This window comes from Sceloporus occidentalis, unplaced genomic scaffold (assembly GCF_023333645.1).
Source record: "Sceloporus occidentalis isolate IW3139 unplaced genomic scaffold, rSceOcc1.0.p SCAF_4, whole genome shotgun sequence".
Lineage (NCBI taxonomy): Eukaryota > Metazoa > Chordata > Lepidosauria > Squamata > Phrynosomatidae > Sceloporus > Sceloporus occidentalis.
Window position 1 is genome coordinate 185,499,178 of NW_028316984.1, and position 16,792 is coordinate 185,515,969.

General features: G+C 40.5%; 1 protein-coding gene across 2 annotated transcripts in view; it reads left to right on the forward strand.

Annotated features, from left to right (window-relative positions):
• Positions 1 to 16,792, forward strand: part of RCOR1 (REST corepressor 1) — a 167,107-nt gene that overhangs the window by 132,457 nt on the left and 17,858 nt on the right. For both annotated transcript variants that reach the window (XM_089522581.1, XM_089522582.1), the window contains exon 7: positions 4,517 to 4,595. In XM_089522581.1, the coding sequence (XP_089378707.1) occupies positions 4,517 to 4,595 (79 nt within the window). The remainder of the gene's footprint in view (positions 1 to 4,516; positions 4,596 to 16,792) is intronic.

Consider the following 16,792-nt stretch of genomic DNA (forward strand, 5'->3'; position numbering starts at 1 on the left):
TCTGTTCATCTAAACTGTCCACATAGCTTAGTATTTTTTTATTTTATTGAAACATTTATATCTCACCCTATAACCATGAAGATCAAGCAATTTTAGAAGGCCAAAATATATTAAATCATTTATAGCAATAGCATTTACATTTCTGTACCACTTCATAGTGAACTCAGCACTCTCTAAGCGATTTACGATCTGTAAGTGAATTACCCCATCAAGCTGGGTACTGAGTCAACCTCCAGCCCTTTGGGATCCAACTCACAACATTGTGGCTGCAGTTCCGACATTTAACCACTGCACCACTAGGGCTCAAAAGTAGACAATTCAAAACCAGTTAAAACAAATCAAAAATAATGCTAATAATAATAAAAATAATAAAATTTTTATTTTTATACCGCCCTTCCATAGATCAGGGCGGTTGACAGCAAAATATCAAACAACATATACATCAGGGTTAAAAACCATTACACACAAACAGAATAAAACCCCCGTTAGCCAGTCCTCTTTGCCACAGAAGAGGAAGGGAGGCCCACTGGACTTTAATCGGGGAATGCAAGCTGAAATAGAAAGGTTTTTAGGTCCTTTCTAAATTGGGCCAGGGAGGTGGCCGAGCGGAGCTCTGTGGGCAGCGTGTTCCAAAGGGCCGGGGCGGCGATGGAAAATGTCTTCCTTGCGGTGGAGGTCAACCTAGCCCCTGGCACCTTAAGTAGTTGCTGCCCAGATATTCTGAGGGTGCGGGACGGAATGTACGGGGAGAGGCGGTCCTTCAGGTATCCTGGGCCCAAGCCATTTAGGGCTTTATAGGTCATCACCAACACCTTATATTGTGCCCGGAAGCGAATAGGCAGCCAATGCAGATCTTTAAGCACCGGTGTAATATGGCTGGCCCTGGAAGTTCCAGTGACCAGCCTGGCTGCCATATTCTGTACCATTTGTAGCTTCCGGGTTTGGTATAAGGGTTGCCCCATGTAGAGTGCATTGCAGAAATCCAATCTCGAGGTTACCAGAGCATGTACTACCGTTTCAAGGTCCCTCTGGGCCAGGTATGGGCGCAGCTGGCGAATAAGCCGAAGCTGATAACAGGTGTTCTTGACCGTCGCATTCACCTGAGCAGTCAGGTGAAGCGACGAGTCAAGAAACACCCCCAGACTGCGCACAGAGTCCTTCACAGGGAGCGTGACCCCGTTCAGGACAGGTGGAACTACCACCATTCCTGGACCAGGGGAACCTATCACAAGTACCTCCGTTTTCTCTGGATTCAGCTTGAGTCGGTTTTCCCTCATCCAGCCCATTACTGACTCCAGACAGGCCACGAGAGGAGAGACACCATCCCCGGTCACTGCATCAGTCGGAGACATAGAGAAAATTATTTGGGTGTCATCAGCGTATTGATAACCCCGCGCCCCATGTCTCCGGATGATCTCTCCCAGCGGTTTCATGTAAATGTTAAATAGCATGGGAGACAGAATGGCTCCTTGAGGGACCCCAGTTATAAGGGCCCTCTCATCGGAGCACACGTCTCCCAGCTGCACCATCTGGGACCTCCCAGAGAGGTAGGACCGGAACCACTGGAGCGCAGTGCCCCCGATTCCCACCTCTGCCAGGCGTCCCAGAAGGATACCATGGTCTATGGTATCGAAAGCCGCTGAGATGTCCAAGAGCACCAACAGGGACACGCTTCCCCTGTCGAGGCCCAGACGGAGATCATCGACCAAGGCGACCATGGCCGTCTCAACCCCGTAACCCGCCCGGAAGCCAGTTTGAAATGGGTCCAGATAATCCGTTTCATCCAAGACCGCCTGAAGCTGGATTGCAACCGCCCTCTCGATCACCTTCCCCAAAAATGGCAGCAGCGAAACTGGCCGATAATTGTTATGTACCAGGGGGTCGAGGGAGGGCTTTTTTAATAAAGGTTTTACTATGGCCAATTTTAGTTCAGATGGAAATTGCCCTTCCCTCAAAGATGTGTTAATAATCCGGCGTAGCAATAAAGTTACCGCCGGTCCCCCCTGGGCCGCTAGCCATGAGGGACAGGGATCGAGAGAGCAAGTTGTCTTCCGAACACTTCCGAGGATCTTGTCCACATCATCGGTACTTACCAACTCAAACCGATCCAGTTTAATGGAGTCCACGGAGGCTCTGGACGCCTCTACTCTAGGTTCTGCTTGAATGTTGGCGTTAAGACCTTCGCTTATCCGAGAGGTTTTATCCACGAAGAAGTTATTAAATTGGTCGCAGCAGGCCTTAGAAGGTTCAAGGATCTGGTTCGGGGCAGGAGGGAGCTGAGTTAGCTCCCTCACCACCCTGAACAACTCTGCTGGACGCGACTCCGCGGACGCGACACGAGCACCATAGAACAAGTTCTTAGCTGCTCGTATCGCCTCTCCGTAGTCCTCTAACAGTTGGTCTAGGAGCACGATGACTATAGCACATGTGCTAATTGGTTGAAAATAATTCAGCCCTGAAGGCTTTAATAAAAATCCATGGTCATTGGTGTGGAGAAGTATTCCATAGCTGGAATGTCAATGCAGAGAAGGTACTGAGAGAGAGGATCTTTACTGCCACTTGTTACCAAATTCTATACCTGAAAATATACAAAGGACTAAACCAGGGACTTCTACACACAGACCATATGCTCTGCCACTGAGCTGTGATTCCTTCCTACCTTTTTAGTAGGTTGTCCTTGGACTAGATAGGCTTTCCTGTTTTTGTTTCCAGCTGAACCTCCTTCAGCTTCAACCTCTTCCCTTTCTTCCCCAACTTGAATTCCCAGTTATCTCTGTATTTTCATTGCAGTGGCTGTTGCTTCCAGTTCTAATCTTGTTGGTGTTGCACATATAGTGTTGGTGTTACACATTGATAGAAGATCTACAAGGTTAAGCATGTTGGCTTTCTCCATAGATGAGCCTCATGGAGGCCATCTATTTCAAAGCATATTGTGCTCTAATACTAGCAAATTTCATCCCTGGGAAGAAGAATCTGACCAGAACAAAGTTCCTAAAAAGTTCATGAGTAGGGCATGATGATTATTAAGCTGATATCTTATTCCTGCCACCATTACTAAGAGTTAAAGCCTGTATATGGAGGTTGCATCTCCCATGGAACATTTTCCTGCATAGCTGGTATTGGAGTCAGGGATAATGATTTATTCTAAAATGCTTAGATAATATTTAAAAATACTCTCTATTTTGTATTAATAAGAGTTTGTTTGGAAACTATCATTAACTGACGGCATACTTGAGTGGGCTGTGTTAAAAATCTAAAGGGATAAAATACCTTGACATCCTTATTAATGGCTGCTTGTTCCATCAAACACAACATTATTCCAGTTTGATGTCTAGCATTTATTATTTTGCTATTGACAGAATTCATTTTTGCTCAGCCAGGAATTAAAACCTCACACATGTACAGATTGTTGAGCATATGTTTGCCTTGTGCCTGGCAGAGATAATCTGTCACCTGTGGTTCCTTCCTTTTCCAAGAATAAAGTAAAATGGAATAATTATTGTAAATACATTGGAGAATCTATGTGGAAGTAATTTGGCCTGCAATAATGTACTGTCTTACATGCAAGTAAACCCCACTGAACTCAGTAGAATTTACCTCTCTCTAATCATGGACAGATTGTGTGGTCCCTCATTTTGTTCCATCTTGGTAATTTGGTTTTTCTTGGGATTTGCAACTCTTTTTATATTTGCTTCTAAATGTCTTTTCAAAGAGTCACCTAGTCTTATTGTAAGTCACATTGAGCACTCTTGAGCAGATGGCCAGATAAACCATACTTGAAATAGCTAAACACTTGTACCTTCAATGATTTCTGATGACCCTAAAACAAACCTATCATGGGGTTTCCTTTGCAATACTTACTAAGTGTGTGTGTGTGTGTGTGTGTGTGTGTGTTCCTCTGAGGCTGAGAGAGTGTGACTTGCCCAAGGTCACCCAGTGGGTTTCTAGGGCTGAACAAGAGATTCAGGCCCTGGTCTTATATCATGCATGTTTTAAAAATGCCAGGATAGTTCGGGAGTTATCTTTAGAAGGGCCGGTGTATTTTTGAGTAAAATGCATGAAGCATACACTTTTTCAAAAAAACAAAGAAGCTTTTGTTATTCTTCCAAAGATGTAGGTTGTAATAGTTTAGAAATACTTTTTTAAAATGCTGAATCTTCTTTGGTAGCTCCTTACTAGCTATTGTGATATGAAATGTTACAACAGGAAGTTAACAAGTCCCTTGAAATGTAGGTTACATTGTTTTATGGTTCCATGATCTTGAATAAGAAATCAACATAACATTAATCTTTTCAAGCTTTTTCTTTGAATGGTCTTAATAATATCCTACCTTTGATTTATTATCCTATTTTTGTGGTGTAATCTGTAATAATGGAAAATTGTCTCCTCCCCTTCTCCCCTATTCATTTTGCCTTGTTTCCCCTGTGTGTGTGTATGTGTGTAGACTGTATGTATATGATGATTTTTCAACTGCTAATATATAAATAATGGGGCCTTTCCTTCTTTATTTTTCTAGTGAGGATGAAATAGAAGAAGCAAATGGAGCCAACCCTATCGATATAGAAGTTGAACAAAACAAGGAAAGCAAAAAAGAGGTATTTCCCTAATGATGGTTTAATACAATAATATATAACACACAAAAACAAAATGAAACAAAGAACATGGCCAGTTTATTTTATGCTTGGCTTTGTGCCTTCTGCACCTGTTGCTTTATCATTCCTAAAACTATTTTAATATATTTAATATATTTTTACATATTTGGAATATATATCTTGAAGAAATAAAAAGATTTATGCATCCTAGGGACATTCAGACTCAACTCCTTGCTTGCTGTTTGTTGAATGATTCCACCTTTATGTATTCAAGGTACTGTTATCAAATCCCATTTTTGATTCCATTTTAGAAACTCTACAATGTTTTAGGCATATAGCACTGGCTATCCTAGAAACCTTTAGGAATGGTGATTCACCTTCAGTTGGGTTGTGATCAGGGTGTCTGCCTCCAGTCCTCACAGTATTGTTTTGCTACTTTTTACTCGTTTATTCCATGGAACGTATGTTATATATGTGATGTATAAAGGACAGTGTACACTTTATCTTGGGGCAAGGACCCTCTGCATTGTTTAGCAAGCAGATGTGGACCTCTAGCCACTTCCATGATTTTTTGATTTTTGTTGCCCATGCAACCTTTGCAGGGGTAGAAAATTGGCTCCTTGGACTGCCAGGTTTTCCTTCTTTGCCTTAAATTGTCTGTACGCTATCTTTAGTGTTTATGAAAAAGTGGAGAAAACACATTTTTAGGGCAGAGACCTAGAAGCCATTTTAAAGGATGGCATATTCCCATATGAACTGCCCAAGCTCTAAGATCTCTATCCCACCATCTTCACAGTCATGGCTGGTAGGAGCATGGGGGAAGTCCTTCTCTGTGGTTACTCCCACAGTTTGGAACATCCTCCTTAGGGAAGTTAGGATGGCTCCTCCTTGGTTTTCCTTTCTGTGACAGGTTAAAACCTTTCTTTTCTAGCAAGCTTTTGGAAAGTGATTTTAACAAAAGTGGTTTTTATGGTGCTGTATTGTTATTATTCTGTTTTAAAGCCATATTTTCAGGTAGTTTTAATTCTTTTATACTATTTTAATCTTTTTGTAAGCCACCTTGAGCAGCATCCTGGGAGAAAGGCAGTATATAAATAAAGTGATGAATGGATGGATGATAGATTTTATAATAAACAAGAGCCATGCAGCATAGGGATCCTAGTACATAGAGTGGCATTAGAAACATATTTGTACTTCGCTCATAGCCAGTGCAGAGGAAAGTGTGAGCTGGGGTTTTGAAGGTGGTGCTGTGTTCACTGATCCTGCAGACAGCTCTACGGAATGTGATAAATCAGAACAGACCTGCTCTGGGTGACACTGTTAAAAGAAAACTGACTTTGGCTCTGCATGTAAGTGAGGCTGACACCTCTGTGTCCAGTGCAGCTTTGTTTGCAGACTCAGGATTCATGCTGACAGACTGGAGATTCGTATGAATGCATGCAGGCCTCCCTTGAGCCACGGCTGCAGATCTTGAGAGACTGAGCAAGCTGAATGCTGCCCATCAGTTATATATTGTAGCCTGCCAGGCACTTGACAACTCTGCTATAGACTGGAAAACCAAGGGAGTTCTCAAACCCCTGTGAGTGTTCCATTCAAAGCTGGCAGGCTGTGTTCAATCCAATGGGTTGCAAAGGTTGCATAGGCTTGTAATCACTGAGCTGTCTTACCAGAGAATTTGCAAGATTATTAGTTAGCACCACCTCCCCAGCCCTGCTTTCAGATTGCTTATCAAGCTGTTGGATTTGCTGCACTAAGTACATTACAGTTTTACTTTATAGATGAAATGTATATTATGTGGAACAAACAACTTGAGTTAAAGCAGCAAAACAATACTTGGTAATGGACACAGACGTCCAGATAACAGACCACAGATTTTTAGGAAATCCTTTAGCAAACAGGAACTTTAAAAAGTTGAAGTAAATTTTGAGAACACGTGCATTGCAAATAGAACTTTTTCAATTCCTTTGCAAATTGAAGGGTTTCAACAACAAATAACTGAACATGCATAAAGTTGGTGGAGCTTGGCTGCTTAATTACTTCATGCACGCAGCCCATGCAGAGGACAAAATATAGGAAACGATCCAGAAATTTCTTCTTGGATTACAAAATTTCATCAGTGTTTGAATTATGGAAATGCTGAGGTTTATTAGATGAATGCCAGTGTATTTCAGAATTGCAAACATTAGATCCTTGAATCATCTAATTTCAAATTTCAGCAATGTGCATGATTAGTATGATACCTAACCATGGAATTTACCATAACTATGTGGGTCACACTATACAGTTATAGCACTATGATCCCACTAACTGCCATGGGAATAGGGGTGTAGCTACAGGGGAGACAAAATGAGGGTCTCCAGTTGAAATAAGAAATCTACACGCACAGACAGACCCAGGAAATTTATTCTTTAGTCCCTACATTTCTGGCATTGCAATAACTTAAAACTTTAGCCAAGCATTAATAATAATAATAATAATAATAATAATAATAATAATAATAATATTTTATTTGTGTTTCCCCGCCTCTCCCGATGGATTGAAGCAGGGTTACAGGCTACTAAAATCAGAATACATACAACAATCTTATAAAATACGAAGAATAAATATAACATCAATAGCTTATCAAACAATCAGACATCCAGGGGCAAGGACAGAATATCGTTGTCAGACAGGCAGATGGTTATCACTCCTCGGGGAGGGGGAAGCTTGGTGAAAGAGCACGGTTTCAAGTCTCTTTTTAAATGTTTCGAAGGGGGTCGTGAGACGGAGCTCGTCAGGAAGACTATTCCACAACCTCGGGGCCATTATTGAAAAGGCCTTTTGAGATGAGGAAACATATTTGGAAGATGGTGTTGCCAATAAATTCTTACCAGATGTTCTAAGTGTGCAGGGCGGATCATATGGGGAGATGCGGTCCCTCAAGTAACTCGGGCCCAAGCCATGTAGGGCTTTATAGGTGATAACCAACACCTTGTATTGTGCCTGGAAGCGAATGGGCAGCCAGTGAAGATCTTTCAACTTAGGTGTTATATGGTCAAACCTAGATGCACCAGTGACCAATCTGGCTGCCGTATTTTGTACTTAGCTGAAGCTTCCGGACTTGGTACAAGGGTAGCCCCATGTTGAGCGCATTACAGAAATCTAGACGACAGGTTACCAGAGCACGCACAGCTGTTTTCAAGGTACCTTTGGCCCAGGTAGGGTTGCAGTTGGCATATCAACTGAAGTTGATAGCAAGTACTTCTGGCCGTCGCATCTACTTGAGATGTCAACTTCAGGGACGAGTCCAGAAGTACTCCTAAACTGCAAACTTTGTTCTTAGGGGAAGTGTGACCCCGTACAGGAAAGGTTGATAAATTTCCTTCCCCAGACCTGGGGAACCTATCACCAGTACTTCCGTTTTCTCTGGATTCAGTCTGAGTTTGTTTTCCCTCATCCAGCTCATTACCGACTCCAGACAGGCATTCAGGGGAGAGACACCATCCTTAGTCACTGCATCAGTCGGAGACACAGAGAAGACACATTTAGAAATATAGTTTAGGCCTCCAAAGAATTTTGCCTTCTTTACTACATTCTGATGTTACTTGAGTTTCATCTCTGAAATGTTGGACGGTATGCAGATAAAATTACCAAGATTATGTGACCATAGAAAATACAGGTTATCCAGAATGCCAAAATATTCCCAAATCCAGTTGTGCACATTGGTGGCTATGACAGTGACAATTTTGTTTTTCGATGGTTAGTGTACACAACTTTGTTTCATACACAAAATTATTAAAAATATTGTGTATACATTTACTTCCAGGCTATGCATATCAGGTGCATATGAAGCATAAATGAATTTCATGTTTACACCTGGGTTCCATCTCTAAGATATCGCATTATGTATATGAAAAACTCAGAAATCCCAAATACTTCTGATTCCAAGCATTTTGGATAAGGGAGACTCAATCTTATAAGAATTCTAAATCTGAACAATTTTCTGTGTCTCACTTTCTGCAGTGCTAGAAATTTAGGACTTGAAGGAAATTTTAATTTGTAGGGGCATAATTCTTTAGGGGCAGTGGTATCATTTTGCTTTCTTTGCAGGTACACCCTTCCATGGGAACATCCAATGGAATTCTCAACTTGTAGTTGAGAAAGGGATACTTAGATGCCTCGGCTAGAGAGCTCTAGTGCATCTGAATTCTACCAGTCCCAGGATTTCATAGAATACACCTATGGCAGTTAATGGGGAATCACAGCACTGTAATTGTGTAGCATGAAATCTCCTCACAACCATGCAAATACTGTCTGACTTGGCTAATCATTCCATCTCTGCCTAAACTGTCTCACAGTTTTGTTGTTTGGATTAACTGGGGATGTGGAAAGCCATATGTATTCCCTCAAGTTCCTTAGAGAAAAGTCAGGATATTATTGTACTAAATAAATTGGTAGGATGTCATCGGTTTTTGATAGACTCCTAATTAATTCTGAATTCTGGAAACAACTCTGCTTCATGTGCCCTTGATTTCCTTTTTTTTTTTTTTGACAGAATCCATTCATAATTGCTTGCAATTAGTTTTAATTCTTAAGTGACAGGTGGCTGAATTTATCTGATATATCTAATGAAGCACCTCTGGAGGAAGCTTCCACATGGGAGTTGGCTGTGACACTGAGTGGTAATTAAGAAAAAAATTAGTCCAGATCAAATTCAGTTAAACTCCCTGTGTTCCAAATCCACTAGTCCAGGAAGTATAGGTGTCAACTCTGTTCTCACATCTACTCTGAGAACAATGTTCCAGGGGACAATAACAGCACTCACAGTATCACAGGTGCATGTACTTGCTCTTCCTTCAATGTGATATATGCTGTCCTATGCTAGCAATGCCCTTTTACACGGTGCTTTGACAAACTGAACAAGGAAATTACAAAGGAAAATTACAAAGAGAAACAACTAAATTGAATTATTCACAAATTCCAATCAATCAGCAGACGTGTTCATGGCACACTACATGTATTAATACAAGAGCCTTCATTACTGCCCATTATTTCTTTCTAACATGAACACTAACTGACCACTGTAAAGTTTTGTAAGATTGCTATTACCGTATATACTCATGTATAAACTTAGAAATTTAGATTAAAAAATTGATCCCCCAAAAAAACCCCTGAATTGATTTATCCACAGGTCAGTGTAAGTACTGTATTTTAACTCTCTCATATGTATGTATGTGCCTATCTGTGTGTGTGTGTGCGCACGCGCGCATGGCGAAAGCCAAGACTTTAATCTGCCCTGGAAGCACTGACCCCCTTCTAATCCATCCAGTCTTTAGTATGAACATTGTTTTCCTTTGCTTCGTCCTTTACATCCTTCATTAAATGCCCCTAAATTTTACCCTTGACCTATCTACGGGTCATATCAAAATCCATAATTTTGGACCCCAAACCTGCCCTCAACCTATATATGAGTTCAACTTACAGTCTAGTGTCTATGATACCTTATCCTGCCCCTTGAAAATTAAGGGCAAAATGTAAAATTTCATTTTAAAAATGGAAAACATTCACTTTTAAAATGAACATTCTCCCTAAGATGATGGTTTTACTTCAGACAATTAATATTATAACATCACCTTTTATACATTGGCAAATATTTATTTATTTATTTGTTTGTTTGTTTATTTATTGGATTTATATCCTGCCTTTCTCCCAAAATAGGATTCTGTCAATGAGATTTATCAAAAAATTCTTGGAATAGATACCTGAAGAATAACTTTAAACCTTTGACAGATTCAAGAGAGAGTGATTTTGAGGTCCCAGATTTGAAGTTATATTTTGAAACAACATCTTTAGTTTGGTTAAAAGAGTGGATCATGCTCAGAAAACCAAATTTATTGAGTATAGAGAGACCCAACCTATGATTTGGCTGGCATGCCTAATTCTGGTATAATAAATTGAAAGCCCATGCTGCATTTAACAATCATCTTGTCAGAAGAACATTAATAAAAGTGTGGTTCAAATACAAATTAAGATTATGACCCAAAATTTGCACTTTAGTTCTCTCCAGTAGAAGCAGTGTGTTATAAAGGAGCCACTAGGAAAAATAATTGGTTAACCTGTGCCAATTTTATTAGTAAAACAAAAAGAAGAGTATAATACAAAAAGTAAGGAGTAATTGCAATAAGAGGGTAATAAGATACAGTTTTTTTCATATCTACAGATCTTTGAAAAGCTTAAAGTAGATAAAAATATGTAGACTTTGTTTGGAGAACTGGCATCTAGTTGTGAAAATGTATTACAGTCGAACCTTGCCTTATGCGGGGGATCCGTTCCGCACCCCCCACCCCCCACCCCCGTGTAAGGTGAATTCCACCTATGCTTCAGCCCCATTCATCCAAATGGGATATGTCGCCCCTTGCGCCCTATGCGCTCCCATGCAGCTTGAGCACATAAGCTCAAAGCCGCGTATAGTGCAGCCGCGTATAACATGGGCGCACTGTATTTATCATTGAGGGACAGAATAGTAGATGAACAAGTGGAAAACTGCATGGTAAAATGATCCAGTAATGTAGGACAGCACTACATATGGCACAATGGGAAAATGTGTGGAAAGGGTGTCTCAAATACTCAGTTATATTTTATGTTTAAAAAGAAGAGCTTTTTAAAACGATGTACCAATAGCACTTATCTCCAGTGAAATTGCCCTAAATATATAAAGGGGCCAATGACAACTGTTGGAAATGTAATAAAGAAGCAGGATAATTTTTCCATATTGTTTAAGAAACAAACTTTCAGAAGGTCCTATGGTAAAGGATTCTGGGTTTGTGGTCTAAAAGTTCCAGAGGACCAAATGTTTTCCATCTTTGTATTAAACAGGGTTTTCAATCACTTTTTGAAACCCTGGAGAACTTTTGCCAGTCAGTATAGACAAGATTGAGCTAGATGGAACAGAGGGTGGAAAAAGTTATTAATTTTGGGGTTTACAGCCTCAGAATTCCTCAGGCTGTGGCCCAAAAAAGTAACATTTCCAAGTACTGACCCAGAGCAAACCACATTTTTGCAGAGGGGTGTGAAAGCGGGGGGGGGGGGGGGCATGTTATGTGGTTCTTTAGACCAGTGCTGTGAGTTCTTTATAAAAGAAGGTGCACTCTGTTATAATCATATTTATTTGGCCTCGTTTTCTGGCACCACCAAGGCTACGGATGTCTTGGCTGGCTGCATCTTTTAGGATAGGTGGGTAATTAGTTGAAGTTCTGAAACCTTTCTGACAGGCTTTGCTGATGACAAATGTCGGCTGTGGTTGTGCCTGATCCCCCAAAGCCTTTGATTGCCATTAGGCTCCCCGCCGTGCAGCCAAGAACAGTGGATGTAGCCGTGCATGGTGAAAGTCAAAGTTAATTTGTATCTGCTGTGCTTTCCAAAAGGAAACAGATGGTTGCAATGTTTGAGTTCAGGTCTCCTTTGCAACCAAAGCAGCGTGCATTGGATTGCACACCCTCGTTTTTCACACTCCAATAGATCTAATCTATGGCATCAGTTTACCTCTACCCACCTCATCTCCCACAGTCCCCACGGCAAATTCGGTCATTTTGTAGGCAACCTCTGATTTTTGTGTCTGCTTGTATGTCTGCCTGCCTATGTGCATTCCTAGGTAATAAACAGGGTAGAAGCCAGCTGTTTGGCAGCAGGCTTGTATCTGAAAACTAGGTCTTTGTGAGGCACCTGCAACATTAGTGTAGAGAGGGGCATGCCTTCAGATAGAAAAGCAGCAGAAGGGAGGCACCTAATGCTTCTACTGTTTGCTGCTTTTTCTTCATCTTTCCTCTCCACAATGGGTTTCTGGATGTGATGAGAGGAGTTGCAAGGAGGAAGTCAGCAAGGGAGGGGTTAAGCACCTTTCCCCACCTCCTGCTCGTCTATTTCAGATCTTCTGCATTTGTCCAGGGCACTTTTCACACTGCACAGTTATAGTACTTTGATGCCACCAATACTTAAACCTTTTTTCACCATCAGCACACAGTAGGATTACTTTTAAACTGTGATTCTACTGTGGGTTCTAGTTACTCTAACAGTCGGGCTAGGGCCACTGAAGATATGCTTTAGAGCCTAGATGGACTCTTGTTGAGGATCGGGAAGGGCGGTTTTCCTGTCTCTGGGACCTTCTGAAAAAGTGCAAAGCAGTGAGGAAAGTAAAAGTCCACTTCTCATGAAATCCTAGGGGCCATTCACACTATGGAAATTAACCATTTTGGAACTGGCTTATTTCCATGATGTTCACACTCGTCCCAACCACAATCAGTGAAGTTTGTGGGGGTGGGGCGAAAAGCCCACTTAAACTGGTGCATTTGACACTGGACCCCTTCATGGGTTTTTTTATAAAGAGCCGCAATGATCTACATCTTACGTAGTGTCAGTACACTACTGAATCTGTTCAGATCGCACTGTATTGTTCCTGGAAATGGAGACATCTCCATTTTAAATCAGTACTGTGGCAAATGTGAACAGCAACAGGGTTAAAATGGCATGGAGAGATTTGATCTCAGTAAATGTAGTGGGAACACCGAGCTGATTCTGGATTGGCTCGGAGAGAGCAATCTTTTCATTCAAAAAGTAAGTGTGAATGACCCCCTAAAGTTGGAAGATATCCCAAGGACCATTCAGTCCAACCCCCTGCCATGCAGGAATGCAAAAACAAAGTACTCTTGTAAGACGAATCTTGGCATAACACTCTTGACAGATGACTATCCAGCTTCTGTTTAAAAAACTCCAAAGAAGGAGATGCCTCAGCACACTGAGGGAGTTTGTTCCACTGTTGAACAGCTCATTTTGAAAGTGTCTCACTTCTTCAATGCTTGAAATTTGGGGAATGAACAAACATTTCATTTGGGGGTCAGATTTTTTTTGTGGGGGGTGGAGGAAATGCCCTCATTTTCCCCCTTCGCTCATTGCTACATCTCTGGTCCAGGGCACCACTTGGACCACCCTAGCTTTTAGAGCTTAGCTGTGGGCTTTAAACCCATCTGTATCACTACTGGCTGGATTATTGAGCAATAAGGACACTTTCCTTTTGGAATTGTAGCTCTGGCTGTACTTGGGTTAACTTGGCCAGCTTTTAATCACTGCCATGCTGATCTGCCAGTTTACTAAAGGATGACAATTCTAAATATAAGGATAAAGATTCAAGATGGCAACCAGAATTGCCATCACTCTGTGCATAGCTGACGCAATCCAAAATTATCCTGTGAGATTAATCTATAAGAGGATATACAATATTTTATCCTTCCCTGTCATCTTTTTCTTGGAGTGACATAATCATGTTTCTCTCTCTCTCTCTCTCACCCTATTTTAATTAAAAATTTGATGAACTCAGACTTCATCACTTTATCATTTGGTTAAATGGTGTTAAAAATTAATATGATGATGAGGACAGTTTTTAAAGGTCTCACACACTATGTTTGTGTCACAGTTGGTGCTTTAAAAGCATGTTAACTAAGAACATTCTCTGCCCTTTCTCCTCATTGTTTATCTGTTCTTGCATTCTTTCATGCATGCATCTCATCATTGCTTAGAAAAATATCTGCTTCATCCTTCAAATCACTTTTGAAGCAATGTTAATCTTGGTTGCATGTCCTGAGGATTGTACTCCAAAATGTATTAGTGGAATGTTTTAAGAATTGGTTCCTTACAAATTCCAGTACAAAATGACTTGATTTGCAAAAACTCTGGAGTGGGTGGGAGAGTGCAATAGTATCTTGAACTACAACTTCATAAAGCCCCAAGCCAGCATGGCCAAAAGAGTATTTCTCTACAGTCTGCATCTGCACTCTTGGGTTGAAATGCAGCTATCTCTCTGATTTCACACTTCTTGAATTTTGCAATGCAGTTTTTAGCTTAAAAAAAGTATAGTGCATATTAAAAATGCATAATTTTTAGGATGGAATGTTTAGAGATGCATATTTTGTGAGAAAAATGTTTTCTAGAATTCTTATTTTATACATTTTCTAGCAGAATCATATATATTTTATGCCACTGCCACATTGACCGAGACCAGCACACCACCCTAGTACAGTGGACCCTTGTTATACGCTGTGGTTTGGTTCTAATATCCCCCGTGTATAACAAAATCCGCGTATGCTCAAGTCCCATTAAATATAATGACATAGCAAAATGGTGTCCCTTATAAAAAATGGAAAATCAAGGTAAATTTATACTTTTTTGGAACATTTTCAAACCGTGTATGCTTGAATCTGTGTATAAAAAATCCGTGTATAAGAAGGGCCGACTGTAATAGTCCATTCATTGAAGGAAGATTTCCAGATGCTCACAGTTGTTGGCTTGTGCTTGCCAGCTAGCTATCAGATATGGTGGCCATTCTCTCCCTACTTCCCTCTGTCTGATAGGTTGCAGAGAGGACTTATGTGGAGGTGTATGCAGGTGAGCAGTAGGGTATTTCTCTCATTTGTACTGGTATGTGCAGAAGCTAAAGGTAGCGTGCATCTGTCTCATAGCTCAGAAGGCACACCTGCTTTTTATCTGCTCCAAACGTGCTGCCAATTTGCATTGATAAGAACTGATTCAAACCAATTAAGTTATCAATTAATTTAGAAATTTTCTGATGAAAAGAGTAATTAAATATATTTTTAAATTGATTGACTTAACTGGACTTTCAGCATTTGCTTAATTCCAGAATTAAATTATTAATTAAGTTGTTAATTAATTAAACATGGGACTGTGCCAAAAAATGAACAAATTTTGCATTGACCAGCTGTTTTTAAAAAAAATAAATACATGCAGATGGCTATAGAAATCTTTTGTTTATTTTTCTTTATGAATAGAGAACACAGAGGTGAAGCCGATTGGCACAATACGCCGACTTGGGGGCGGTGTGAGGGCATGGCATTTAGATGACCCATGCCCTGATGCCACCCCCAGGCTGGCGTCACGCCATCTGCTGCCCAGATGCCAGGCAGTGTTACAGCACTCTGGCAGTGTGATGTTTATGTGCCACACAACATAGGATTGCTGAAAAGCCAGTGCAGTGGCGGAAAAGCCACTCTTTTTCCAGTGCAAAAGGAGCAGCATTTTGCCACTTCTTTTTGTGCCAGAAAAGAGCCAGATCGGGGCCGTGGCATGCTGATTTGGCGCTCAACGGAACAGCGTCAAGCTGTCCCTATACAGCTATCTGTTTTGGCCCATAGTTAATTCCAAGTGTAAAATATATTAAAAGGACTAGTAGGAAGGGCAGCGGAGAAGAGGGCTGGCCTTCTTTGCAATTAGGTGGCCCTTCACTGTTCTGCACTAGAAATCTGAAGGCCTGCAAAAAAATGGGGAGAAAGTTTTTTCCCCATTTTTCTAAAGCCCCCTTTTCTCTGGAAAAAAAATGGGAAAAACTGGATTCTGGATTATTTCCTTTTAGAATGATGAATAAAATGTTTTAAACAGGCTGTGCTCCTATTTACTATTCCCAAATCATTTCTGAAAACAATGAATGAGGAAACAATTTATTTATTTAACTATAGTATCAGATCATTGCAATTCCTTTTCTCAGTTCTTTCTATGGGAATTATATCTGTCCCAATGTCAATCAATCTTTATGGACCCAGCTTGACACACGACAACTTAAAACCATATAAAATAGAAATGTTACATAAAGATACAAATAATTTACATAAAATTAAATTATCAGGTTGAGTTACAACACTGGAATTATTATTAATTATAGATCTAGGGTATATTGCCATAGTCAGACCCCTTTTTGATAATTCATTCTCTCATTGGCTAGAAATAAAATTTTGCATCAGACAGGGTAATGTTTGTACATTTGTTTTCCTGCCACATTTTGATAAACATTTCAGAATGGCCCAGTTTGCAGCCCAATAAGGAGGAAGTCAGCTGGTTACAGCTCTGGTAATAAAAGACACATAAGAACAAAATGTGTGATATCACACATCTGCTTTATATGAGCTTGACAGTATGGAGAACTAGTCAGGGCACAATTAATTTATCTGTTGACAGTTTCCACTTCTTTTTGTTGTTGTTGTTGTTGTCTGTCCCTCATAAAGTGGCAAAACAAAAGGTCTCTTATAGTTCAGCACCTTGTAAATATAAAATGTAAATAGTATTATTATTATTATTATTTATATAGCACTGTAGATTTGCACAGCGCTGTACATAAAAACAAAAAAATATAAAAGAGTAAACCTGCCTATGGCGTACAATCT